The sequence below is a fragment of the Acinonyx jubatus genome, chromosome B3 (genome assembly GCF_027475565.1).
Source record: "Acinonyx jubatus isolate Ajub_Pintada_27869175 chromosome B3, VMU_Ajub_asm_v1.0, whole genome shotgun sequence".
Classification (NCBI taxonomy): domain Eukaryota; kingdom Metazoa; phylum Chordata; class Mammalia; order Carnivora; family Felidae; genus Acinonyx; species Acinonyx jubatus.
In genome coordinates, this window is record NC_069386.1 from 59865624 (window position 1) to 59891441 (window position 25818).

The 25818-nt window shown below is 51.3% G+C and overlaps 2 protein-coding genes and 1 long non-coding RNA gene across 5 annotated transcripts in view; 2 read left to right on the forward strand and 1 right to left on the reverse strand.

Moving 5' to 3' along the window:
- VPS39 (VPS39 subunit of HOPS complex) overlaps positions 1–2385 on the forward strand; it is a 46821-nt gene extending 44436 nt beyond the window's left edge. The window contains exon 25 of the mRNA XM_027067010.2: positions 302–2385. Within this exon, the coding sequence (XP_026922811.1) occupies positions 302–377 (76 nt within the window). The 3' untranslated portion in view covers positions 378–2385. The remainder of the gene's footprint in view (positions 1–301) is intronic.
- Positions 2386–2528: 143 nt separating this feature from the next.
- PLA2G4F (phospholipase A2 group IVF) lies at positions 2529–21397 on the forward strand. 2 transcript variants are annotated; one of them, XM_027067006.2, is made up of 20 exons: positions 2529–4450; positions 5458–5530; positions 6125–6261; positions 6342–6470; positions 6922–6962; positions 7226–7268; positions 7747–7813; positions 9885–10054; positions 10186–10299; positions 10513–10550; positions 10796–10931; positions 12616–12752; positions 13024–13246; positions 14389–14503; positions 14722–14859; positions 14962–15069; positions 16289–16483; positions 16735–16901; positions 17704–17890; positions 18183–21397. In XM_027067006.2, the coding sequence occupies exons 1-20, from the start codon at positions 4340–4342 to the stop codon at positions 18401–18403; spliced, it is 2550 nt and encodes an 849-aa protein (XP_026922807.2). In that variant the 5' UTR covers positions 2529–4339; the 3' UTR covers positions 18404–21397. The 2 variants fall into 2 exon arrangements, with proteins under 2 accessions (XP_026922807.2, XP_026922809.2); XM_027067008.2 differs by lacking the exons at positions 2529–4450; positions 5458–5530; positions 6125–6261 and having other exon boundaries at positions 6398–6470; positions 7140–7268.
- LOC128315965 (uncharacterized) lies at positions 14046–20144 on the reverse strand. 2 transcript variants are annotated; one of them, XR_008299223.1, is made up of 5 exons: positions 19416–20144; positions 17868–18882; positions 17226–17468; positions 16543–16695; positions 14046–16437 (listed from the first exon to the last, which is right to left on the reverse strand). It is a non-coding gene; the product is annotated as an uncharacterized LOC128315965 (long non-coding RNA). The 2 variants fall into 2 exon arrangements; XR_008299222.1 differs by having other exon boundaries at positions 16543–17468.
- Positions 21398–25818: the final 4421 nt, after the last annotated feature.

A 25818-nucleotide genomic window follows, 5' to 3' on the forward strand; every position in this document is an offset into this window, starting at 1 on the left:
CTTGTTCTAATGAGCATTATCACATCTGCATGAGCTGGTGCTGACTCAGGCCGGTGTCCTGCTCCATCTGCCCCATTTTGCACATTGATGACTTAATAAGAAATACTCCCATGCCTTCAAACTGCATGGAGCTCATCCTCTGTTTGGTTATGTGACAGAGATGGTGGCTATGTAAATCCAGAAGACCCTCAGGGTGGGCCATTCCTCGTGGTTAGGGCGGGCCGCTTCTGGGGTCGCATATGGGTAAGGCGCCTTCTCTTAGAGGTGGTCCTCACTCCTGAGTGGCTTTCCCTCCCTACAGTGCATTTGCGAGATACCCCAATGGCGTGGTCGTGCACTACTTCTGTTCCAAAGAGGTAAACCCAGCTGACACCTGAGCCCAGCATGCCAGGAATTCTTCAGATGGACAGTTCAGCTATCCCAGAGAGGGGAAGGAGCACTGGCCTTAGAAATGAGGGGCTGCTTCCACCACCAGGTGTCTCCCCATTTGGACACTACTGGCTACCTTGATCCCTGGCACATTTCTGAATTTATCAGACTTGTGGTCTGGTGTTACCAGCTTTTTGATAGAAAAAAGAGATTAGCTATACCTTATATACCATTATGTTGCAGGCAGTTGCAGAGAATTTACTACCTGCTTGGATGGGAGGAGGTGACGAAGGGCAGTGTCCTGCCTTTGTACACCAATCACCTGATCAAGGAAAGTGTCTCAAGAGTCCGTAACCCTGAGATTGTTTATTCAGAGTTTTCTGTGAAGGCACATGCAGGACTTTGCATGGAGCCCCCTGCGCAGTTGGCTTGGGGTCTGGAAGGAGAGCAGTCCTAGGTTTCTTCTCACTGCGCAGGCCGGACACTGGCTCTCTAGGTGATGACAGTCATTTCTCCATAGTCACCACTCCGTCTGTCTCCCTGGGAGGCTCCCCACTCATCCCTTTATGTTTTTAGTCTCCGTTTCTTTCTCGCTATTTATTTTCTTCCTTTATCTCCCTTCACTGCTCTACCCCAGCTTTGTCTCCCATTTTCCCGACACTGGGAATAACTAATATTTTAAACAAGGTAAAATGAGAAGCAAGAGGAGGTCTCAGTTTCCAGGATACACCGATAATTGATTGTCAGGTATATTGTAAATAGATCCTCCTTGGACTGAGAGCTCTATGCTTAGAGGCTTAGGAGAGGGTCATCCTCCGTCCATCAGGGCCAGGTGTGACGGTGGCCCTAAGGATGGCCTGTCATATCTCTTAGACATCTGAGGGGCCTCCTGCTCCTGGTTCACCCACCAGCCACCCAGGGCAGGTTGGTTTAGTCTGTGGGCTGAGAGCTTTGTGCCTTGGGCACCTTTCCCTTTGCAGCCAGTGCGGCCCGCTTACCTCTCACAGCTTGGCCTGGCAGTTGTTCTCTCCAGCTGGCTTGTTGCGGGTGGGTGGGTCTCTGCTACACACAGGACTGCTCGCATCGGGAACTGACAGGGATGTGATGTCAGGCATGCTTGCGAGGTGCCCGGGGACAGCCAAGAGCGCTGCAGGAGGTGGCAGCAGTACATGGGTTTGTGAAGTCACTCCCTACCACATCCATGGAGGGGGCAGGGAGACTCCCCACCCCCGCGGGTATCCGAGACAGACAGGAGGAGTGTCTAGCATTGCAGGCAGACACACAGGGAGAGCAGCCCTGTGTCCTGTCCTCCGTGGGGTTTACAACGCACAGTCTTGTTGCTGCTGTGTTTTTAATGGTGATGAGGGTGGGTGATGGTGCCCAGCCCCGACAGTGTTTTAGTAGCCTGTCCTTGACATGCCACGGTTCTTTTTAACCCGCAGCACCGTGCCATTTTGGGCCTTTGCTGTAGGCTGACATACTGGTGTAGTAGACTAGGCTCCTCCTGGGCACACTGTCCATGGAGGGTCCGCGGGGACAGAATGCATGCCCTCGGCATCGTGCACGCAGATGGGGACTGCTCAGGTTTGGGAGACAGAGCAGCGCTTCAGGAGAGTCAGGCCCAGCTGGCCGTGCCAGCCCATGAGAAGCAGTGCTGCCCTTGGACCTGTTTGCACCAGTTCGGAGGAGCTTCCCCTGGAAGCAGCAGTGAAGTCATGAGGCCGGCCCTCCTCTGTGCAGCAGAAGCTCGCCCCGCCATGCAGACCCAATCTTCCTGGCTTGCTCTGTTTGTATCTTCCATTCCCACGACCTGTGTGGCACATGTGTTTGAAGCAATAGAATAAAGAATGCGTGTTTTCTTCCTTTGGAATATATAAACGATCCAGCTTTCCCAAACTCCATTTTTCCTTCCCTGGACGCTCTTTGCCCTCTGTGGAGATGTGGAGAAGGCTAGACATGAAACTCTGTAATGACTCTTGAGGATCTCATAATAAACATCATAAAGTAAGAAACCAACCTGTTTGGGTCTCTTTTTCACGCGTCCTGTGATGGAGATAACAATGAGAAGATACTGATTTAGGTAAGAATTGAGAATAAGCCAATTCGTGACAAAGAGAGAAAAGACAGTAGAACACCTGTGGCACCTGTGTGTCTCAATCTGTGCCGTCCAGCACAGCTAGTGTGGCTGTGGTGGCTGATGGTGTGACAGCACAGGTATAGAACATTTCTGACATCACCAAGTTGTGTTGGACACACAGGAACTCTAGCTAATCCCAGTTGTCTCCCCGGGCGCTTCACATATTAGGGCCTCATGGCCTCTTCCTGCAGCTCCTGCTGACCGGGAGAATCATGAAACATACACCCAAGGATGTTTGAGAAGTGGAGAAGGGTTGGTCCATTTTGGCCAGCTCCAAAAAGGCAGTTTGGTCTTTCTCTATCCCCCTCTTTAGCCATCTCTGGTCATCCTGAGTGTTCTTTGAGAATGAAAAGCATCTGGAACTAAGAAGCATGGCTTTATTGAGGCACAGGACCTGTGACTCCCAGGAGAGAGTGTTGTACAGCCCAGAAAATACATCAGTCAGGAGACGGGACGCCAGACTGCCGTGTCCGCCCCAGCCAGCTCCGTGCCCTTCCTCATGCCCCTCAGGTGTGGATCCACGGGTCCCCTGCATGCTGTGCATGGATACCACCAACGGGGCGGCACTAAGGCATTTCTGAGACCTCAGCACAGGTCTTGGCTTCATGGCTCAAATTAAGCAGAAATAGGCCCTCCTGTTGGAGCCTGGCCAGTGGCAGTCATCCCCTTTTTTTCTGGGAGTTTCTGGTCTCAACTTGCCTACAGTGTTCGTCTTGGAATTGAATCACCTCTTTTTTGGATGTTGTTTTTCAGTCTCCACCTCATGCCTTGGGGAGGAGAGTGGAGATGACTAAGTCTTGGTTGAAGAATAGAAATTATCTCCCATCAGGTCACTGCCCCAGAAATCTTTTCTTCTGGAAGCTGCCTGGATGGAAAAATACCACCTAGAGTGTCGTCCACAGAAAAGGGGACATCACGTACCATCTGTAGCCTGAGGCTTATGGTGGTCAAAAGAGGACCCTCTGAACTAAAGCCTTATTTCTAGTAGCTTAAGGATAGGCAGACTTGTTTTAGCTGTCACTATTGATACCACCTGACTGTATCCCCATCTGTATACCCGGACCATCCAGGTATATCTACCCATTCAGGAAGAGGGCCCTGGCCAGAAGCTGCTGTGAATTTCCTCAGGCTATGGATGGGTCCTCCTCACCTTTGGTTCCAGGGCCTAGTGCAGATTTGGTTCACAGCAGACGGTCTGTGTTTGGAGAAAAAAAATGAGGGAGGCCACAAGAGATTAGAAACACCTTTGAGTCCAGATAAAACTGAACCGGAGATTTCCATGTTCCTGCTTAAGAAACACGGGGAAGGTGGGACTTGGAAGGCAGATGGTTTTAGGACTTCTTTCTACCTGGAGGAGCGGAGGCCCCGAGGCAGAACTTACTGGCTTCCATTCCCTGGGCTTGCTGCATCAGCATTGTCTAGAAGGCTTGTTGGAAATATGAACACTTGGGTTCGACCCACACCCACTGAATCAAATCATCTAGGGGGTGAGACTCAGGTATCTATTTTCCATGAGCAGCTCAATAATAACCAGAGGCTGGGTTTGGGAGCCAGAGTACCAGTTCCTCATCCTCTTGGAGAGGGACTGAAGTGCCTCCTGCCTGAGGGAATTGGGCCCCAGCCACTTCCTGGAGCGTATCAAACTCCACCTCCAGCCCCAGCAGGCCGCCCAACTCTGAGTCCTCCTGTGAGTCCTCCTGTGAGCAGCCAGCTCCACCCTCCCCACCTTGGTGTTACTGTCAGACCTGAGCTAGCAGTGAGTGGAGCCAGAGGAGAACAGAGTGGCTCTGGAAAGCAGGCAGGGCTTCCTGCTGAGAACTGGGCTGGCTGGCCATGCTCTGGGCGCTCTGGCCAAGGTGGCTGGCAGGCAAGGGGCTGCCCCTCCTGGGGGCAGTGCTGCTGCGGAAGAGAGACAAGAGGGGACCTCAGTGGAGGCAATGGAGGGTAAAGTACTTGATCTTCCCCCGGGCGTGTGGACTGCAGGAGTCCTGGGAGCTCAGTCCCCTCTGAAGACAGGCTAGCCCAGGGTTGGGTTTTGATCCGGGCTAGGACCAATTTGCTCTAGCCAACCTGGTGGAGCTTAAAGTGATTGGCCAAGACCTTGGCTTTTGGAAATAATTCCACCCCCCACCCTCCCCAATTAGGAATGGAGAGTGAGGTCATGTGATACGTACAGCTGTTGGCTTTGCCCAGAATGCCCTAGCCTGGATGTAGAGCCCCTCAGGGGAAAGGAGGAAGGTGTTTGCTGGGATTTTGAGGGGCTAGCCTCACTCCCAGGAGGCTGCAGCCTACTGTTATCTCTCTTTGGCCCAAGCTATTGTCTCCTTAGCGACTAGTCGGACCAGTCCAAGCTGGATGACACCTGGTTTCCCTTCACCTGCCTCCTCCTAGGAGGTGTGGCCTTTGTCAGCGAGCTAGTGGGTGGGATAGACTACAGCTTTCCCGTCTAATATTTAATCTAAGTACATCACTCCAGCTCTCCCTTAGGTTCCCAAGCTATAGCAGCAGCATGACAGGGAAGCTGCCAGTTTGTGGTACCTCATAACCATAATTAGTAACAATGGCCACATGTATGAAACACTTATACCAGGCACTTTATACAACTTCTCATTTAAAACTCCCCACAACCCTGTGAGGCTGTAACCCCCCGTTTATTGATGGGGAAAATGAAGCATGGGGAAATCCAGTAATTTGCCCAAGTCCATTCAGCTAGTCTCTAGTGGAATTTAGCTTTGAACCCAGCCTGAACTCATCACCAACATGCTGAACTCCCAATGCCAGGACCCTGCCAAGACCTCTCAGCTCCCAGGCACAGCGACATCAGTGACCTTGGGCCAGGCTCCTGCTCTGTGACTGGAAGGGGGAAGACTAAGCTGGGCATTACTGCAGGGAGGAGATCAGGCCCCCTACCCAGCTTCCTGGAACTGAGTTCCTGAGTTCTGTTGTTTCAGCGGGAAACCCACCCCTACTATGACCTCCAGGTGAAGGTGCTGAGGGCCAGAAATATCCAGGGCACAGATCTCTGTGAGTGACCCCCAATTCCACCCTTTCTTCTCTTCCTTTCCCTAGGGCCTCCCCAGAGCTCAGCAGGGGCTGGCCTGAAGTGTGTGTGTGTATCTGGAGTGGGGCAGAGGGGCTCGTGGTGACTGTGGAGGGAATCCATCCTGGTGAGGGAGCCCCGGGGCAGGCAGGAGGGGCTGGAGGGGAGACTTGTGCGGACCATGGACTCCTCTCTGACACTAGCAAGTGGAGCAGTGCCAGCCTGAGTGAGCATGTGAGGCCCACTGTTGCCAGAAATCATCTGCTCTCCAGCAGCTTTCCACACCAGTGCTCACAATGGAAGGGGAGTTCTTTGTCTGAATCAGGCTCTTTTAGGGAATTACTCAACTATCTGTGCTGCCACGTGGTCTTTTCAACTGGCCACTACAGGATTCAGTTGAATGGGTGGTGTAACTGGTTCATATGGAGTTAGGGACACCGGCTCTCCCCACGTCGCCCTGTCCCAAACAGGCAGCTTCTATTCTCCTTGGCTCCTTCCCCTCTGCCCCAGCCTTCCCCAGGCAACCTTTTCAGCAACAAGAGCTAGAGAGTGAGACCCCTCCCTCACCCCACCTGCAGTGTCCAAAGCTGACTGCTACGTGGAACTGCGCCTGCCTACTGCGTCCCCTAGCCCTGCCCAGACAAGGATGGTGGCTAACTGCAGTGACCCTGAGTGGAACGAGACCTTCCACTACCAGATCCATGGTGCTGTGAAGGTGAGGGCCAGCAGAGGGAGAGGGCTGCCTATGTTCCTGCCCTGCATCAGGCTCCCACCTTTTGCCTGCCCTGTTTCCAGAATGTCCTGGAGCTCACCCTCTGTGATAAGGACATCCTGGGCAGTGACCAGCTCTCCCTGCTACTCTTTGACCTGAGGAGCCTCAAGCCTGGGCAACCCTACAGACACATCTTCCCACTCAACCACCAGGTGAGCCACCACACCTATGCCAGCAATGAATTGAACTCAAGGAGAGGAAGTTGGGCACAGGACACCGAGGTGAGGGCTCCTGGTCAGCACAGGCCAGGCCTCCAAGACAGGCCCCTCTCTATCCTACACCACTAACCCCACAAACCCTACAAAGGTTCCCCTCAAACACTTCTTCCCTGAGTGGAGCCAACATGTGAGCTCCTTGAGGGCAGAGCACTTTGTCTGTCTTAGTCACTGCTGAACCCTCAGTGTCTAGAACAGGGCCTGGAACACAGTTTTGAAGGCATGAAGCTTCTCATGAAGATGCTACTACGTGTCCTGTGCCCATGAAAAGCCACAACAGCGGTCACCTCTTCTAGACCCTGGAGCTGAGCAGGGTAGGGGGCAGGGACAGTCTCTGATGCTTTCAGAGCTCTTTGCAAATGGATGCTTCCTTGCTTCATCCATGTAGGATTCACAGGAGCTGCAGGTGGAATTTGTTCTGGAGAGCAGGTGAGTCCAGGTGGTGCCTATACCCTTCCATTTACACCAGGACTCCAGGACAGCTCCAGCTGTCAATCACCAGGACCTACGCTGGCCTGGCCTGTGGGGGAATGTCCTAGTCTAGTCACCCATTTGAGTGTTGGTGACAAACCCACTCTCACCCCCAAACCTGGCCATGATCCCCAGGCTCTTTCAGCCGCTTCAGTCACATATTATAGTAACAGCCATCTCAAGGGGAGCCAGATGTCCCATGAGCCCCTCATCCTTTGCAGCCAGGTGCCTGCGTCTGAAGTCATCACCAATGGAGTCCTGGTGGTGAGTAGGGAAGGCGAGCTTGGGGCTGCCCAGGGCTGGGGGGCATTGCATACTCCACAATTGAGCCTATCATGCCCACTTGCCTGTGAAGGACACTCAAGCACTCCTGAGAGGGGAAATGTGCTAGGGAGGCATCTCCAGGGACCAGGGGCAAGAAGCTATCTCACATCTGAGCAGACAGCTCAGAAGCCCACCATCCTACCTTGTGCACAGCACATCACTTACTTGGGCCCCTGGCTGCTGGGATTGCCAAAGGCATCACTATCAGAGCCCCTCTCCTCCTTCCCCTTTCCCACCAGGGCCACTTCCTCTGAGTCCTGGGAAGGAGGCTGCTACAGAAGACTCCTACCCACAAGGCACGGGCCCTGGGAAGGTTGTTAACTGGGCCCTGCCCCAGAGACCCCTCCTTCCACCCTGGTCTGGGCCCTGTGTGGGGCCCTGTGAATGGGTGGCTCTCACAGGCCCCTGTCTTCCTCAGGCTCAGCCCTGTCTGAGAATCCAGGGGACCCTCAGGGAAGACGGGACAGCCCCACATCGAGAGTATGGTGAGTCTGGTCCATGACCTTGGGTCTTGCCTTCTCTCCTAGGGGTTGGGCTGCTGATTTCAAGAAGGTGGGTCTGAGGCGGAAAGTTCTTAATGTTTTACCACTCAAAACTGACCAAGGATGGGACGGATTCGCCTCTGGAAGTAGTGAATTTCCTCTCCTTGGAAGTGTTCAAGCATAGAGGCTGTATCAGTCCAACTATTGCTCTGCAAAAAGCAACCCTAAATCTCAATGGCAGACAACAGGAAGCATTTATTGAGCTCATGCATCATGATCTAGGCTGGGCTTGGCAGGAGGGACCTGGCTTTGTGCCATATGTCCCTCAACAACCTTCTGTGACTAGCAGACTTGTCATGTTCTGTTTTTGCTGTTGTTAATTTTTTTAATGTTTATTTATTTTTGAGAGAAAGAGAGTGAGTAGGGGAGGGGCAGAGAGAGAGGGAGACACAGAATCTAAAGCAGGCTCCAGGCTCTGAGCTGTCAGCACAGAGCCCGATGTGAGGCTCAAATTCACAAACCATGAGATCATGACTTGCGCTAAAGTTGGACACAACCGACTGAGCCACCCAGCAGCCCTGGACTGGTTGTGTTCTTAAGGCATCAGCAGATGTATGAGAGCAAGCCCAGATGAGCAGGTGGTTTTCAAGCCTTTGGTCACATCATAGTCAGTAACTAACATTTTGGCCTCTCAGTGGGAGGAAGTGAAGTCACATGACAAAGCATGGGCATTCCAGAAGTGAAGAACTGAGGCCACCAGTATAGTGTGCCACAGAGGGTAGCCACTCAGACGCAGAAGCAGAAGCGCAGCAGAGGCTGTGTGACAGCTAAGGTCTCCTCTGACACTGAGGGTCTGAGCCCATGGGATGAGTCCTGTCCAGAAAATGTCCAGCACTTACTCTGAGTCAGGCACTGTGCTCAGCATTTCACATGTCTTTTATCTTTTAATCCTCATAACAACCCTGGAAAATACAACTATATCCTCTTAATTTATGAAGCTCCAGCTCAAACAAGAAACTTGCTTAAGGTCACACAGCCTGAGAGTGATAAGGCCAGGAACCAAACCCAGGTCTGTGACACTCCAGGGTCTATTGTTTCTGACTCTGAACAACACATATCAATCTCCATCCATAAACCATGGTTGTGAAAGAAGTATCAGTTTCCTTATTTTCTCTAATTCCCTCCCACCCAGGGTCATGTCATGTCTCCAGGTCTCATTTTAGTGCCAAGGAGGGTGTGTTGGGAGAAAGGTTTCATGTGGACCTCTGTTCCTGAGGCATCTGCCATTCTGGGCTTTCTGGGTGTCTGTTGCTCCCAAGTCATGTTTAGGGTCTGGGGCTCCTTTGTGGGGTCCCCCCTGTCTGAATGTCATGCACATTTCTCTCTGGGGTTTTTCCTCCTCCCGAGAATGCTGCTAGGAACAGGGTGAGCCCACAGGCCTCCCTCTTTGCCTCCTTCTGGCCTGGGCTGGCTCTGCTCTGCTCCTCTGAGCCTCTACCCAGGAACCCACTCCTTCCTCTCACCTCCGCTGCACACCCTCTGTGTGCTCGCAAGGTCTTACGCTTTGGAAACAAAGGGCAGAACAACTTATTGCCTATCTGTTTTTTTCCCTGGCCACAAACCTTCCCCAAGGTGATGAGCACAGAGCTTGAATGGAGGCAAAAGATGGGGAAACTACCAGTTGAAGATTGGTAATTAATGTAATAATGTATGATAATTATAACATTATAATTATTATAGAATTATATTTTATATAATTAATATCATGATCTCAAAATCATCAGCCTCATAAACTCTGGGCAAGGAGTCCTCTCCCTCCCTGCCCTTCCCCCTTCCCTAGGCATTGTGTGTTTCCTACCCTCCCAGGTTCCCAGTTCTGACCAGGGCACGTTGTAGGACCCTGAGTGTCCTTCATGATGCCTTTGCTGTGGGCCACAGAACAACAAGGTGAGCAGGGTGATGAGTTGGCATCTCCAAAGAGGAAACAAAGGGGAGTTGCCATCCAGGTCGCTGCCATCATGAGCCACACACACCCCCGCACTCTCACCCCCTTACCTGGGCCCTCTGCTCCCAGGCTCTAGGCAGATTCAGCTGACAGTGCCCGGGGCCTACGAGAAGCCACAGTTCTTGCCCCTGCAACCTCCCATGGAGGGAGGCCTCCCAGCTACCTTCACCTTTCACGTGAACCCAGTGATCAGCTCCAGGCTGGATGTGGAGCTGGGGGAGAGGCTCACAGTCCTGCAAGTGAGTGAGCCCATAGTCTGGGAAGGGATGGATGATAGAATCAGTCCATCCTAGAGGGGCATCCTGGGGCCACCATGGAGGCATGTTTTTCTTCACCATGGTGGGTTCCTTGGGTGTTTTCTTCTCTACAGAGTGGTCCAAGTGCTGAGCTGGAGGCCCACACCAACAAGCTGGGTGAGGGAGGTATCCTGCTCTCCTCTCTGGCCCTAGGCCAAGAGGAACAGCGCTTTGTGGCCCTAGGGGAGGTAAGGCTCTGCCTGGGTGCCCGAGGGACCCCTGCTTGCTCTGTGACCACCAAAAGAAGGCTGGGGGGAGGGGCCTCAGAGGGGGTCAAGTTCAGGCCAGCCTGGAGCTCAGCCACGATGTTCACATACGGGCCAGAGCTACCAGAGCAACAGGAGCTGTGGGTGGGAGAATCCACTCAGGGCACTCAGGGATGGGGCTATTGTCTCTTTCAGGGCCAGGAGGTGGTTCTGAGTATGAAGGCAGAAATGAGGTGAGGAAGGCTGACTTCAGGAGGAAGGTTCTTATGTTAGGCTGAATATGTAGGGGCTCTTTGCCCACTCAGCTCAGCCCGGTGGTGGAAGGCATCTCTGGTTCTGCTGAGGTCTTTCTAAGGGGTTCGATGGAATATGGGTCTGCTCCTGTGAAAAATGGGCTGGGCCCAAGGCTTTCCTCCAATGAACAGTCACCCAGTACCCGCCCCCTCCCCCCCCCCCCCCCCCACTCCATCTCTGGCAGCTCTGGAGACCTTGACCTGCGTCTTGGTTTTGGCCTGTGTGATGGGGAACGGGAGTTTCTGGACAAGAGGAAGCAGATCGTGTCCAAGGCCCTGCAGCAGGTTCTGGGTTTGAGCCAGGCGCCTGACAGTGGCCAGGTATGAAATGGAGGAGCTGGACCCCAGGGTCACCAAGACCAAATCCAGCCTCTTCCCTTGAGAGTACTGTGTGGCCAAGTGGTTACAGGAAGCCTTGAGAAAGGGTGGGAAACAGAGGAGGAAGGGGCAGTCCTGCTTGCCAGAGCTGATAGGCAAAATCAGGAGGGTCAGGACCCTGTATGTAATGAGGGATGAACAGCCCTGGCCAAGGGAGGTATATGAGTCTCCTCAGGCTGCCACAACAGAACACCACAGACAAGGTGGCTTAAACAACAAACAGTTATTTTCTCACCTGGAGGCTGGAAGTTCAAGATTAAGGTGCCATCAGGGCTGGTTTCTGGTGAGGCTTCTCTTACAGACTTGTAGACAACTATGTTCTTGCTGTGTCCTCACACGGCCTTTCCACTGGACATGTACAGGGGATAAGGGGGGAATCTCTCTCTTCCCCTTCTTGCAAGGACACCGATACTATTAGATAAAGTCCCCACTGTTATGACCTTACATAACCTATATAACCACCTTATAGGCCCTTTCTACAAATATAGTCATACTGGAGCTTCGACATAAAGACTTGCAGGGGCAGGGGCACAATTCAGACCATAACAGTAGACAAAGGAATTTGGAAGTGGAGGGTCCACAGGAGCCGTGGCTGGGAAGCAGGAGGCAAGGCCACACCAAGGCAGAGAGCTATGGTAAATTGGGAATAAGTTGGTGGCTTTCTTCTGCTACAAGTGTACCCAGGAGTCAGAGGCTCTTCTGAATCCTGACAAGGTGAGCAAGACCGGACTGTTCATTTGGTAATGACTGTTCTGTGCCAGATGTCCTCTCTGGAGGTAGAGGGTAAAGAGGGCACAGATCTTGTTCTCAGGGAGCTCTGTGTCCTCCAGCGCTCTGAAGGGAGAGTGTCCTTGTGGGCACTGGCCAGGGAGCATTTCTTTCAAGATAGAAGAAAGGAGGCCAGGGAAAGGAACCAAAAGTCTGGGGGCAGAATGAGCTAAAGCTTCATGGAAAAGCTGAGCAGCCAGAAAGCTTCTAGTCTGACCCCACCAGGCACCTCTGATCCCAAAGAGACATCTGGGCACCGCTCACGTCTGGGGCAAGTCCAGGCTTTGGTGGTCTTCATCGCTTTAGCCCAATGGTTCTCAACTGGGGGTCATTTCATCCCTCCACCCCCCCACCCAGAGGACATTTGTCTATGTCTAGAGACATGCTTTATTGTTACCAGCAGGGCCGGGGGAGAGGATGCTATTGGCATCTACTGGGTAAAGGCCCAAAATGCTGCTAAGCATCCTCCAACATACAGGACAGCTCCTCACAACAAAGAGTAACCCAGTCCAAAATCATCAATAGTGTCAAGACTGAGAAACCCTGCTCCAACAGTTTTGGGTGAAATCCAGGATACCTTCCAGTTACATATAATCCCGAGACAATTGTCAGGAGCCACCTCTAGAGTCATACTGCTTCAGTCTGATGGCCCATCACTTACTACCTGTACGATTGTGGGCACATTGTCCAACCTTCCTGTGGCTCCGTTTCCTAATCTGCAAAATGGGGATCCCACTGGGTTGCTTGTGAGGATTCAATGAGATAATACAGATAAGGCTCGTAGACAAATGTCTGACATTATAAGCAATAATTCATAAGCGACAGTGGTGGTCAATGTTATGATTATTTTTGTGCCCAGGTGCCTGTGGTGGCTGTGCTAGGTTCGGGAGGTGGAACCCGAGCCATGTCTTCCCTGTACGGCAGCCTGGCAGGGCTGCAGGAACTTGGCCTCCTGGACACTGTGACCTACCTGAGTGGGGTCTCTGGGTCTACCTGGTAAGTGAGGTGGGGTAGGATGCAGAGTAAAGGAGAGCCCTGAAGGGGAAGGAATGTGGCTGGTGATATAGGTGGAGTCCCTGAGGGCGTGCTGGGATCCTGCCTCCAAGGGGGTTAGGAGGGGCACTGAGTGCCCAGGCCTCCTTGAGTGGGTGGGGCAGGGCAGTAGGTTCAAGGGATGGAGAGGCAGGGTCACTCACCAACAGTTGCATTCCCTCTCTCCCCTTGCCGTGCTTGCTGCCCCACTGCCCCTAATTCCCTCTATGCCCAGGTGCATCTCCACACTCTACAAGGACCCAGCCTGGTCCCAGGTGGCCTTGCAGGGCCCCATTGAGCGTGCCCAGGCTCGGGTCTGCAGCAGTAAGATGGGGGCGATGTCCACGGAGCGCCTACAATACTATGCCCAGGAACTGGGGAGCCTGGAAAGCACTGGCCACAGAGTTTCCCTCATCGACATCTGGGGTCTCCTCATTGAATATTTCCTCTACCAGGAGGTAAGAGAAGAGCAGATAATAAATAAACACAGCTCCTTTCCACCCCTGCCCCGCCAACACTTACTTCTGCCTTAGGTGCTGAGGTAAGATCTAAGATTTGCAAAGAGGTCCCTTAGGTCTGAGCTCTCTGAGGACAAGAGGTGGATCCCTGAGTGGGCTGACACCACTTTGTCTTTCCTGGCTCCTCACCCCTGGGAGGGGAGAAGCTGGTCTGCAGTTCTCAAGTCCGTCTGCATATTAGAATCACCTGCACAGCGTTTATTAGAATCACCTGCACAGCGTTTCTTTCCTTTTTAAAAATGTCTTAAATGTTTCTTTATTTTTGAGAGAGAGAGAGGGAGGGAGGAAGGGAGGGGCAAGAGAGAGAGAGAGGGAGACACAGAATCCAAAGCAGGCTCCAGGCTCTGACCTGTCAGCACAGAGCCCCATGCCAGGCTCGAACCCATGAACCACGAAATCATGACCTGAGCAGAAGTCGGTCGCTCAACCGATTGAGCCACCCAGATGCCCCCCATCTGCACAGCTTTTCAAAAACACCCTTGCCTGGGCCCTACTTCCAGAGATACTGATTTGGGCTGGTCTGGGGTGAAGCCCTAGCACAGTGTGTTTTGAGAGCGTTCCAGCTGCCATGCTGCTCCTAGAACTGCAGGCTGGGTATGAGCTGGGAGGTGAGAGTATTCAGAGCCCAGCAGGGTTCTCAGCCCTCGGAGTCTGGCCCACTGTGTGGCTCTCCGTTGTGGACGTCTATCACAAGTGGTTTCTCGTGTCTGAGGAAAGAATGCATATTTTCAAACGATTTACTTTTTAAAGAAAGTAAACTGGTTTTCAGTTTTTCCTTTAAAAATGTCACTGACTCAAAAAAACAAATGTCACTGACTCCCTTGGGTTCCAATATGCTTTCTTGAATGGGAAACAAGTAGGGAGTGTTCCCAGTGACCCTGGAATTGCACAAAACCCACAGGGGCCTTACCTTTGCTGCAGCCTAAAGCCTCGTCCTTAGAGAGCTGTCTCTAGAGCATTGGCCTTGGCAGCCACAGTCCCTTGTGGGCCATGGCATCCTCTTCAGGGTATCAGGCCTCAAGCCATGAGGGTGGGAGGAAGGGGACCCCCAAAAGTCAAGTGCCTCCTTTCCTTCCTACCAGAAAAACCCTGCCAAGCTGTCTGACCAGCAGGAGGCCGTCAGCCAGGGCCAGAACCCTTATCCTATCTACGCCAGCATCAATGTCCACACCAACATCAGTGGGGAAGACTTCGCAGGTGCCTGGGTGCAGGGACCTGGGAAGCAGGTGGAGGCGATGGGTGGTAGGGAGGCCAGAGCTATCAGTGTATATAGATGGGAGCCTTGGAGCACAGCGGGCTTGCTGCCTCCTGCTCTTGGCAAATGAGATTCCCACTCCTGTGCTCAGGTGTGAGGGGAAACCTTGGGGTCCTGGTGGGAGGCCCCTGGTGACATTCCCTTCACTCTGGATCCCCAGAATGGTGCGAATTCACACCCTATGAGGTCGGCTTCCCCAAGTACGGGGCTTATGTTCCCACTGAGCTCTTTGGCTCTGAGTTCTTCATGGGGCATCTGCTGCAGCCCCAGCCCGAGCCCCGGATCTGCTACCTGCAGGGTGAGTCTGGGCTGGAGGGCTGGGGCCAGGGCAGGGGCTGGGCCAGGCCCTGAGGTGGGCTGGAGGAGATGTGAGGGCCCAGGGCCTTGTCTTTCTGCTTAGGTGTGTGGGGCAGCGCCTTTGCAGCCAGCCTGGATGAGATCTTCCTGAAGACTGCCGGCTCGGGCCTCAGCTTCCTAGACTGCCACAGAAGGAGTGTAAACATCACAGGTGCGGGTAGACACCCTGACCTCCCCCTACTGCTCTTTCCAGCGTCGGGGCCCTGGTGGAGGCACAAAGGATGAGGGAGGGGATGGTGCAGGACTCAGCTGTCCCACTGCATTCAGAGAAGTCCTGAGGAAGTGACTTGTAGCTTAGGGTCTGTGGATGCCCAGAGATCTGCTGAGGCAGCGTGGCAGGCGGACCAGGGGAAGGAGGGGAAGGCCCACCTCAGAAAAGCCAGTGGGAGCTGTGAGTGCTCTATAGTAAGACTGCACCTTTGAATTCTCTGCTTGGGTTCCAGTTATGTCAATGCAGACCAGGACCACTGGGCATCTGGTGGATATCTGTCCACACACCTCAGGGCTCCTGTTTGGGCTGCTCCCTGCTGCACAGAACCTTTACTACCTTTCTTCCCTGGATAACCTCTGCTCATCCCTTAAGATTCAGCTCTGACATCATTTTGTCAGGGGGCTTCTCTGTTCTACTGCACGCCCCCAGCACCCAAGTTTCATAGGACTATGTGCACACCCCACCATTGTCCTTACCTTGGGGCATTGGTATGATTTATGATCTCTTTATGTGACTCTCCCCCTAAGTAGGCTATAAGCCCTGGAGGGGCCCAGCACGCAGTAACTGCTCAGCAGGTGTTTTAATGGATGAAATTGTGATTGGAAGTTGTATATAAAACTTTGTTTTCTTTTTTTAAAAAAAAGCTTTTAGATTGTAGCAACTTCTTAAAAAATTATTTATTTATTTATTTATTTATTTATTTATTTATTTATTTATTTATTTTGAGAGAGACAGAGAGAGAGGGAGGGGCACAGACAGGGAGAGAGAAAATCCCAAGCAGGCTCCACTCAGTACAGAGACCAATGCCAGGCTCGATCTCATGACCACAAAACCACAAGATTGTGACCTGCGTTGAAATTAAGTGTCGGACACTTAACCAACTGAGCCACCCAGGCGCCCCATACACAACTTTATTTTCACAGGGCATATAAATTATCACTTAACAAATACACTGTCATAGGCAACTTTCAAATATAGGGACGCTGAAAGAAAAGGTCATTTAAAAGAGGTTCTGGGAAGCAGTGGTCTGAGGCTTGGGAGGTGGGGTGAAGGAGGGGTGAATGTGGGGGGAGATAGGAAGGGTCCCCTGGGCCATAAGGGCCACTGGAGAACAGACAGCACCCTTCTGACTGTATTTCACCCACGCGCTCCCATCTAGATGACTGCCAGAAGCTCCAGCTGCACGATCCCACACGTCTGAGGACCAGGCTCTTCACCCGTCAGGGGCCCTTCTCCCAGGCCATGCTGGACATCTTTACTTCCCGCTTTACCTTCGCGGAGAACTGTAATTTCACCAGGGGCCTCTGCCTGCACAAAGACTATGTGGCTGGCCGGGAGTTCATAGCCTGGAAAGGTGGGTGCTGCTCTGGCTGGGGGTCCCCCCGCTGCCTTTGCCTCCGGCTCACGGCTCACCTGGACCAGCACTGCCTTTGTTCCCGGAGGTTGGGCTATGGGCTCCTGCTGCCCAGGGGCTGATGGGGAAGGACTGGGATGTCTGCTAGGAGGCAGGGCCAGGGGCTGGGGTGGGAGACTCTGTTGCCATCAGAAGAAGGGGAGGAGAGATCTCTACAGAGAGAGAAGAGTGAGCATTTGTCCCTATTGCAGATACGCACCCTGACGCCTTCCCCAACCAGCTCACTCCCATGCGGGACTGCCTGTGCCTGGTGGATGGGGGCTTTGCCATCAACTCTCCGTTCCCACTCAGCCTGCTGCCCCAGAGAGCGGTGGACCTCATTCTGTCCTTTGACTACTCCCTGGAGGCCCCTTTCGAGGTAAGGTGTGTGGTGGGGAGGAACTGAGGTTCTCTGCAGGGCGGCCTGGCTGGGCTTTGGGAATTGCCCTTCATGGAGGGCCTGGGTTCTAATCCAAGGGCAGGTACCTTGTGAAGACTTTTAGTGGCACTGGTCTCCCCAGCTGAAGGAGGGGGATTGCTGAGGCTATAAGATGGAGGGGGAGGTGGGAGAAGAGGCCAAAGAAGGTCCTCAGAAGTCTCCCATACTGGTGAAGAGAAGGCTTCTGTTCTGGCCCCTGCCTGTCCTAATAGCATTCTTTGCTCCCATCTGGACTGGCGTCTGGGTCTGCCCTCCGTTAGTTACCATCAGGTCCCCTCGGGGAGTCTCTAGGGGCAGCTCCCTCAAACCCTGTGGGGTAGCCAATGGGTTCCATCATCTGGATGAGCTTTCTGGTCCCGCTGCTGGGCCAGCCCTTCTATCTTTGGCTTCCTCCTCCTAATCCTCCTGGGTCCAAGGAAGGCCTGGGATTAGATGATGAATAAAGCCTCTTCCCACGTGCCCTTCTGTAACCATTCAGTTTCCACCTGGTGACATTGAAATCAGCCCCTAAGAGGAAGCAGGGAGGAGCCAGAGAAGGGAAGGAGAGGAATGACACTGGGAACACTAATGATTGTCCTTAATCTCCACAACCCCCCACTAGAGTTATTCTCTTTTTTATTATGTAAATAAAGAAATTGGCTGGGGAAGGTGATGTAGCCCACCTGCAGTCACTCAGCCAGTGGGCGGGCTATGTGAGTGCAGGCAGCCGGAGGCAGGGTCCAAAGCTGGCCTCCCTGCCCAGGTCTTACAGATGACAGAGAAGTACTGCCTGGACCGAGGCATCCCCTTCCCAAGTATCGAGGTCCTCCCCGAGGACTTGGAGGAACCCCGTGAGTGCTACCTGTTCGCCAAGGCCAAGGACCCCCACTCTCCCATCGTGCTGCACTTTCCCCTCGTCAACCATACCTTCTGCACACACCTGGCCCCAGGTGAGGGGAGGCCCTGGGCCGGGGTCTGGCTCACACAGCCCAGGGTGGTGGTGGGGTGCCGTTCTGACAGTGGATTTCCTGGACCCCATGCCTCTTGGAGGGCCCAGGTTGGCCACTGCTCCACACCTTCCAGGCCTCAGGATCCACACTGGCCCGGTTCCTCCTGATGGTAGAGAGAGCTGAAATGTGGGTCCTGCCAGATGTCCTAGGGCAAGGGGTGGGGGCTTCTGGGCTGGCCACTCCTAGCCACAGAGTGCCCCAGCCTGGCCTCTTTGCCACTTCTCACCTGTAGGTGTGGAGCGACAAACAGCGGAGGAGAAGGCCTACGGGGACTTTGTGGTCAATGGGGCAGACACTCCATATGGCATGATGAACTTCACCTATGAGCCTGAGGAGTTTGAGCGGCTGGTGGCTCTGAGTCGATACAATGTTCTGAACAATGTGGAGACCTTGCGGCATGCGCTCCAGCTGGCTCTGGAGCGAAGGCAGGCTGGGGGCAGGGCTGGAGGCTGAGTCAGGCTGGAGTCAGAGGGCTGTGAGAGGGGAGCAACTCTGGGCCCCAGACCAGGGCTTGGTACGGGGAGGAGTGGTAGACTCTGTGGGGTTTCTTCATACCAGGTTACAGGGACTGGCTCTAGGTCCTTCAGGCCTCAGAAAGCTCCTGCGGAACAGCAGCTTGGCTTTGGGGCTGCACCCTTCTCATATGTGTTTCTGGGAGACAAAGTGGGGGGATGTCTCCCCCAGGGGCTTTGGGGAGGAGGAGGGCACGAGTGAGCAGTGCTAATTTTACACTGGAGTATAGAGGGATGAGGCCACAATCTAGCCCCAGGGCATGGCCCAAACCCAGAAGGACCTTAGGGGGCCCAGGTCTTCAGACCCTCACCAAGACTGGAAGCTGTGAAAGCAGGTTAAGCTGAGACCAAAAGCAGAGACTCTTCCGTCTAATCCACACTTCCTGCAAATGGCCGGGCTCCTGGATGCAGTGCTCAGTGCTATCAAGAATAAAGGGACACCTCATGGATTGCCAGTCTGGATCACTAACTCCACCTTCCTGCCTGCTGACTCTCCTTCACCTCTGGCTTCCCCTGCCCCCTCACCTTACTGCTCACCACCCTTCTCTGCTCAGCCTCCTGAAGGCTGTGGGATGGCATCCTGGCTGGTGGGTATACACACGTTTCCCTGCTAGTTACTGATGCTTTACTCTTTAAACTCGGACCACACTCTCTTGTCAGGTGTACAGCTGCCCCCTCCTGCAAATAGTCTCACCATTCCCAGAAGCTCAATGGGTATGTCTAGAGCATGCATTTGTTTACCAGGGAGCAGAGTGAGTGTGTGGCTGCGTGGGTGTGCGTGTTGCTAGTGAGGGTGGGGCTGGCGAGCACCTGTCTGTGGGGCAGGGATGGGCACGGTAGAGGGGCCTGGCTGGGAACTCAGAGGCCTGGATTCCTGCCTCTTTCACAGACATGTGCTATGATCTGGGCAAACTGCCCCTCTCTCTCCCTGTTCTTCATCTCTGTTGACCCACTTGGGACCTTCTGATAGCTGGAATCTCTTCACCATGGGCAGATTTCAGGTCTGTAGACAGGGGGTCCACCCTGACTAGGCATGATGTGGGGGCCTTCTGGCCGTTGGCCTCTGCAGCCTTGTTGTCCCCATGTCCTCCCTGCCCAGTGCTGAGCTGCCTGGGGCCCTTCAGTGGCCCTGATGCCATACTCACTTGGACACTTGCTCCTCCTACCCTCTCCTCCAGGAGTGCTTTCTTGGGCTGCAGCCTTCCCTCTCCACCCTCTCCAGGACCGAAGTCACAATTCCTTTTTTCGGTCAGGGACACCTATGTGAGGAAGGCTCACCCATCCTGACTCTGGGAAGAAAGCCCTCATTCTGGCTCCTTGCTGGGAGAAAAGTGGTCCCAGCCTGTGCCCCCAGCCTGGCCTGGCCTGGGATCCCCAGGCCTCCAGCTGGACATGAGCAGGGAGGGCTGAAGAAGCTGGACCTCAGAAGGGCCAGTGTTTTGGCTGGCATGGGTAGGGAGCAATTTGGTTCTCCCCTACTTCCCAACCATTGCTTCCTGTCATAGACCACCACTACTGTCTCTGGGCTCAGCAATGAGAGGTTTCCTTTGGGGTAGCCCCAGGCTGGCCCCTGAGCTCCTACTATGGCCACCTGTCATCCCCACCCCTGTGCTGGCATCATCAGTACTTATTAAGACCTCCACAGAGTTCATAACTTAGAACTTTGTAGAGTTCTTAGAACTTCAAACTCAGAGAGTTCTGAGTTCTTCGATCTTCATGGAGCTCAAAACTTAGAATCTTCAGTCTGTCTTTCATGCCTCATGTAGCCAGGGTCTGTCTCTGGCTCCTGAAAAGTAAGGCCTTGGAGGGTAGAGATTTTTGTCTGTTTTGTTTGCTGCTCTATCTCCGGTGTTTAAAGCAGTGACTGGCAGATAGTAGATGTACAATAAATATTTGACAAGTAAGTGAATGGGATCTTACATTCTAAAGAGACAGATCATTACCTACTAACCATGAAAAGGTGTGCAACACTGTACTCTAGTGGTTCTTAACCCATTTGGACCTTTCTGGAAAACTGATGGAAGCCATGGACTGTCTCCCAAGAAAGACGCACTTACATATGCAAAGTTGTACACAACAAGTTCTCTGCTTCACTGTGTGATCACCTTGTCACCTTGTGGTGGCTGGTGTCTGCTGTCCCAGGCCAGCAGGTTTTATGAAGGAAGCAGGCACATGCAGGGCTTGTGCAGAGTTGGTAGGTAACTCGATTCACACAGAAATGTAGGCAATGCCACCTTGGCTTAGATTGGGTTTGGGAAGACATAATGAGACAAGGATGGGAGGGCAAGAATGCAGAGGCTGGTCTGGTTCTCTAGTCAAGAAATTGGTCAGCAGATGCAGGGGTAACCTCAGCCAGGGAATGAGGAACCATCACCAGGATTGAATCTGGGAGCCAACCAGACTGAGGAGTTAAGGGCCATTTCTTGACTCCTGACTCCTTGACTCCTGACTCCAGTTTGGCTCCTGATCCTAGGTAAGGAGGGATCTGAGTCTATTTCTACTGCATTCCTATCCCATCTCCAACCCTGGCCCAAGATGGCCAGAAACACATTTCAAGGTCCTGAGGGTGGCCAGTTTGGAGGGATTTCACCATAAGAACACAGCTATGAGCCCGATTCATTCTGAAGCTGGGCAGAAACACAGGAGCAGGAACATCATTCCTCAACTTGTCAAACTCTCTCACCATGCAAAAGAAGAAAAGGGTGGCCACCAAGGTTGCCATGTATGGCTGTACAAGCTATATACTGCCCAACTCCAGGAGGTGCCATTCATATGAAGTGATGATATGAATTTTCCCCGTGGGGTTCTACCATAGGGCAGCCCTGGGCCCATAGTCTTAGCTGAATGAATGTGAGAAACGAGGCTGGTTCAAATATTAGGCCCCCTTGCTTCTTCAGATATATCTCCAGACATTCACAAGAGTCTCCTGCAGAGAAAGGGAAGAGGTGCGGGGTGGGGTGGAGGGGTAGGGAAAGAAAGAAGGAAGAAAGGAAGGAAAGGAGAGACAAAGAGAAGAATGAAAATAATTTTTCTTTTTTTTAAAGTTTATTTATGTATTTTGAGAGAGAGCGAGAGAGCTTGTGCACAAGTGGGGAAGGGCAGAGAGAATCCCAAGCAAGTTCCGCGCTGTCAGGTTGGAGCCCAATGAGGGGCTCGAACCCATGTACCGTGAGATCATGACCTGAGCCGAAATCAAGAGTTGAATGTTTAACTGACTGACCCACCCAGGTGCCTGGAGAAGTATTTTCTTCAATCATTGGCTGGCACAACACTGGGAGGTGGACCTCAGGTATTGGTAGGTGGCTGGTTGGCATGGGTGTACCCCCACCTTCTCCAGAGCTCAGGCCCTGCAGCTTATTGCCTCACTGCTACTCCATTCTTTGGCTGAGAGTTTAAATGGAAGCTCCTTCATTTCAGATGGAGTCATTTTTGGAGAGGAGGAAAGGAGGATTACTTGCATTACTCTGCGTGTGTCCATTTCCCCCTCGACACTCCCTCTATGGTGGGGGAACATGGAACAGGGCAGAGAGTCCAGGACTCTTCTCCTGGGGCTGTCCTGCAACTCAGTGAGATTGATCACCAGAGTTCAGGGTTAGGGATTCATTTTTTTCCATTAGGACAACTGAGGCACAGGGAATATTAAGAGCCCACACATATTAAAAACCTTTGACTTTAGTCAGAATTTGGCTTTGAAAAAAAATATATAATAGAAGGCCATTTAATTAGATTTTTCATTTTACCTATCTATCTATCTATCTATCTATCTATTGAGCTTGTGCCTGCATGCTTGAGCTGGGGAGGGGCAGAGGGAGAGGGAGAGAAAATCTCAAGCAGGCCCCATGCTCAGCATGGAACCTGACATGGGGCTTCATCCCAAGACACTGGGATCATGACCTGAATTGAAATAAATCAAGAGTCAGATGCTCAACCAACTGAGCCACTCAGGCGCCCCTAGACGGTTTAAAAGTCTAATTGTTGAACTTCGGCAAAGTAAGTGATAAAAGGAGGCAAGGTTTGGGGGAAAGTCAGAGAAAGATTGAGGGAGGAAAATATGAGTAAGGCAAAGGGGCAGTCAGGTGGGGAGGGGTGAGTAGGCTGTGGAAAGGAGGTGGGCAATTGCTTTTGAGACAGTCTCTGGCTGCTTAGCTGGTGTTTGTGAGTCTTCCGTTGCTCTTTAGCCTTTGACCTCAGAGTGGGTCCCAAAATGTCACACAGTAGAATCACTTGGGGAGTTTAAACAGTACAGTTGTGTAAGCTGGGCCTGCTCTGGTCTAGCAGACCAGAGGTCTGTTCTACCCACTTCCACTCAGTCGTCTGGACTCAGGCTGAAGGCTCCACAATAGGGCCCAGGTACCTCTGTATCTCTGGTTCAGGCAGGTATCACCTAAGCCTCCTGTTTTTTGTTTTCTCATTCATTTTCCTTTCCTCCACTATCCCCTTCTGCTAGTATGAAAGTTCTACTTTCTGTTGCTAGAATGCTGATGGTTTCCCTTGTAAATTTTATTAAACTATAATTTATAAATAATATAACGCACCCATTCTAAATGTACAGTAAATATACAAGATTAAGTGTATAGTTCAATGAATTTTAATAAATTTACAGGCACATGTAACCATCGCCACAAACAAGATATGGAACACTTCCAGGAGCACCTGCGTGGCTCAGTCAGTTAAGCAAACCAACTCTTGGTTCAGGTTTGTGAGTTCAAGCCCTACATCAGACTTCCATGTTGACAGCACAGAGCCTGCTTCTCTCCCTCTCCCTCTTTCTCTCTACCCCTCCCCAGCAGTGTCTCTCTCTCTAAAAAATAAATAAATAAACTTTAAAAAAAGATATGGAACATTTCCATCACCCCAAAATGTTCTCTGGGGTTCCATCCCAACCAATCTCCCGCCCTTGCTCCCAGTGCCCACTGATCTGCTTCTTGGCATTACAGACCAGCTTTGTCCTTTCCAGAGTTTTGTATAAATGGGATTATCTAGTGTGTACTTTTTTGTGTCTGGCTTCTTCCACTCAACATAGTGCTTTTGATATTCATCCACACTGTTGTGTGTATCAGTGGTTCATTTCTTTTTATTGCTAAATAGGAATTTTGTGGACATACCACAGTTTGTTTATCCATTCACCTGCTGATGGAAAGTTGGATTATTTCCAGTTTGGGGCTCTCATTAAGCTTTTAATACTTAAACTTTTTTTTTTATTTTAAATATTTTTTAATGTTTATTTTTGAGAGAGACAGAGCATGAGCTGGGGAGAGGCAGAGAGAGAGGGAGACACAGAATTTGAAGCAAGCTGCAGGCTCTGAGCTATCAGCACAGAGCCCAATGTGGGGTTTGAACCCACAAACCACGAGATCATGACCTGAGCCAAAGTCAGATGCTTACCTGGGTGACTGAGCCACCCAGGTGCCCCTCAACTTTTATTTTTAAAGAGCACTTTTATTTATTTAGTTTTTAATATGAAATTTATTGTCAATTTGGTTTCCATACAACACCCAGTGCTCATCCCCAAAGGTGCCCTCCTCAATACCCATCACTCACCCTTCCCTCCCTCCCACCCCCCATCAACCCTCAGTTTGTTCTCAGTTTTTAAGAGTCTCTTAAAAAAAAAAAAAGGAGTCTCTTATGCTTTGGCTCTCTCCCTCTCTAAGCTCTTATTTTTTTTTCTTCTTCCCCTCCCCCACAGACTTCTGTTAAGTTTCTCAAGATCCACATAAGAGTGAAAACATATGGTATCTGTTTTTCGCTGTATGACTTATTTCACTTAGCATAACACTCTCCAGTTCCATCCACGTTGCTACAAAAGGCCTTATTTCATTCTTTCTCATTGCCACATAGTATTCCATTGTGTATATAAACCACAATTTCTTTATCCATTCATCGGTTGATGGACATTTAGGCTATCTCCATAATTTGGCTATTGTTGAGAGTGCTGCTATAAACATTGGGGTACAAGTGCCCCTATGCATCAGCACTCCTGTATCCCTTCGGTAAATTCCTAGCAGTGCTATTGCTGGGTCATAGGGTAGATCTATTTTTAATTTTGTGAGGAACCTCCACACTGTTTTCCAGAGCGGCTGCACCAGTTTGCATTCCCACCAACAGTGCAAGACAGTTCCCATTTCTCCACATCCTCTCCAGCATCTATAGTCTCTTGATTTGTTCATTTTGGCCACTCTGCCTGGCATGAGGTGGTATCTGAGTGTGGTTTTGATTTGTATTTCCCTGATGAGGAGCGACCTTGAGCATCTTTTCATGTGCCTGTTGGCCATCCGGATGTCTTCTTTAGAGGTGTCTATTCATGTTTTCTGCCCATTTCTTCACTGAGTTATTTGTTTTTCTGGTGTGGAGTTTGGTGAGCTCTTTATAGATTTTGGATCCTAGCCCTTTGTCCGATATGTCATGTGCAAATATCTTTTCCCATTCCGTTGGTTGCCTTTTAGTTTTGTTGGTTGTTTCCTTTGCTGTGCAGAAGCTTTTTATCTTCATAAGGTCCTAGTAATTCATTTTTGCTTTTAATTCCCTTGCCTTTGGGGATGTGTCGAGTAAGAGATTGCTACGGCTGAGGTCAGAGAGGTCTTTTCCTGCTTTCTCCTCTAGGGTTTTGATGGTTTCCTGTCTCACATTCAGATCCTTTATCCATTTTGAGTTTATTTTTGTGAATGGTGTGAGAAAGTGGTCTAGTTTCAATCATCTGCATGTTACTGTCCAGTTCTCCCAGCACCATTTGTTAAAGAGACTGTCTTTTTTCCATTGGATATTCTTTCCTGCTTTGTCAAAGATTAGTTGGCCATACTTTTGTGGGTCTAGTTCTGGGGTTTCTATTCTATTCCATTGGTCCATGTGTCTGTTTTTGTGCCAATACCATGCTGTCTTGATGATTACAGCTTTGTAGTAGAGGCTAAAGTCTGGGATTGTGATGCCTCCTGCTTTGGTCTTCTTCTTCAAAATTACTTTGGCTATTCAGGGCCTTTTGTGGTTCCATACAAATTTTAGGATTGCTTGTTCTAGTTTTGAGAAGAATGCTGGTGCAATTTTGATTGGGATTGCATTGAATGTGTAGATAGCTTTGGGTAGATTGACATTTTGATAATATTTATTCTTCCAACATGCACGGAATGTTTTTCCATTTTTTTATGTCTTCTTCAATTTCCTTCATAAGCTTTCTATAGTTTTCAGCATACAGATCTTTTACATCTTTGGTTACGTTTATTCCTAGGTATTTTATGCTTCTTGGTGCAATTATGAATGGGATCAGTTTCTTTATTTGTCTTTCTGTTGCTTTATTATTAGTGTATAAGAATGCAACTGATTTCTGTACATTGATTTTGTATCCTGCGACTTTGCTGAATTCAT

Bases quoted from the DNA above. Each gene is read 5' to 3' on its own strand.
- PLA2G4F (XM_027067006.2), top strand. From the start codon at position 4,340: ATGCTCTGGGCGCTCTGGCCAAGGTGGCTGGCAGGCAAGGGGCTGCCC. The intron at 7,269-7,746 runs GTGAGTAGGGAA...TGTCTTCCTCAG, and splicing joins TCACCAATGGAGTCCTGGTG to GCTCAGCCCTGTCTGAGAAT. The intron at 13,247-14,388 runs GTAAGAGAAGAG...CCTTCCTACCAG, and splicing joins AATATTTCCTCTACCAGGAG to AAAAACCCTGCCAAGCTGTC.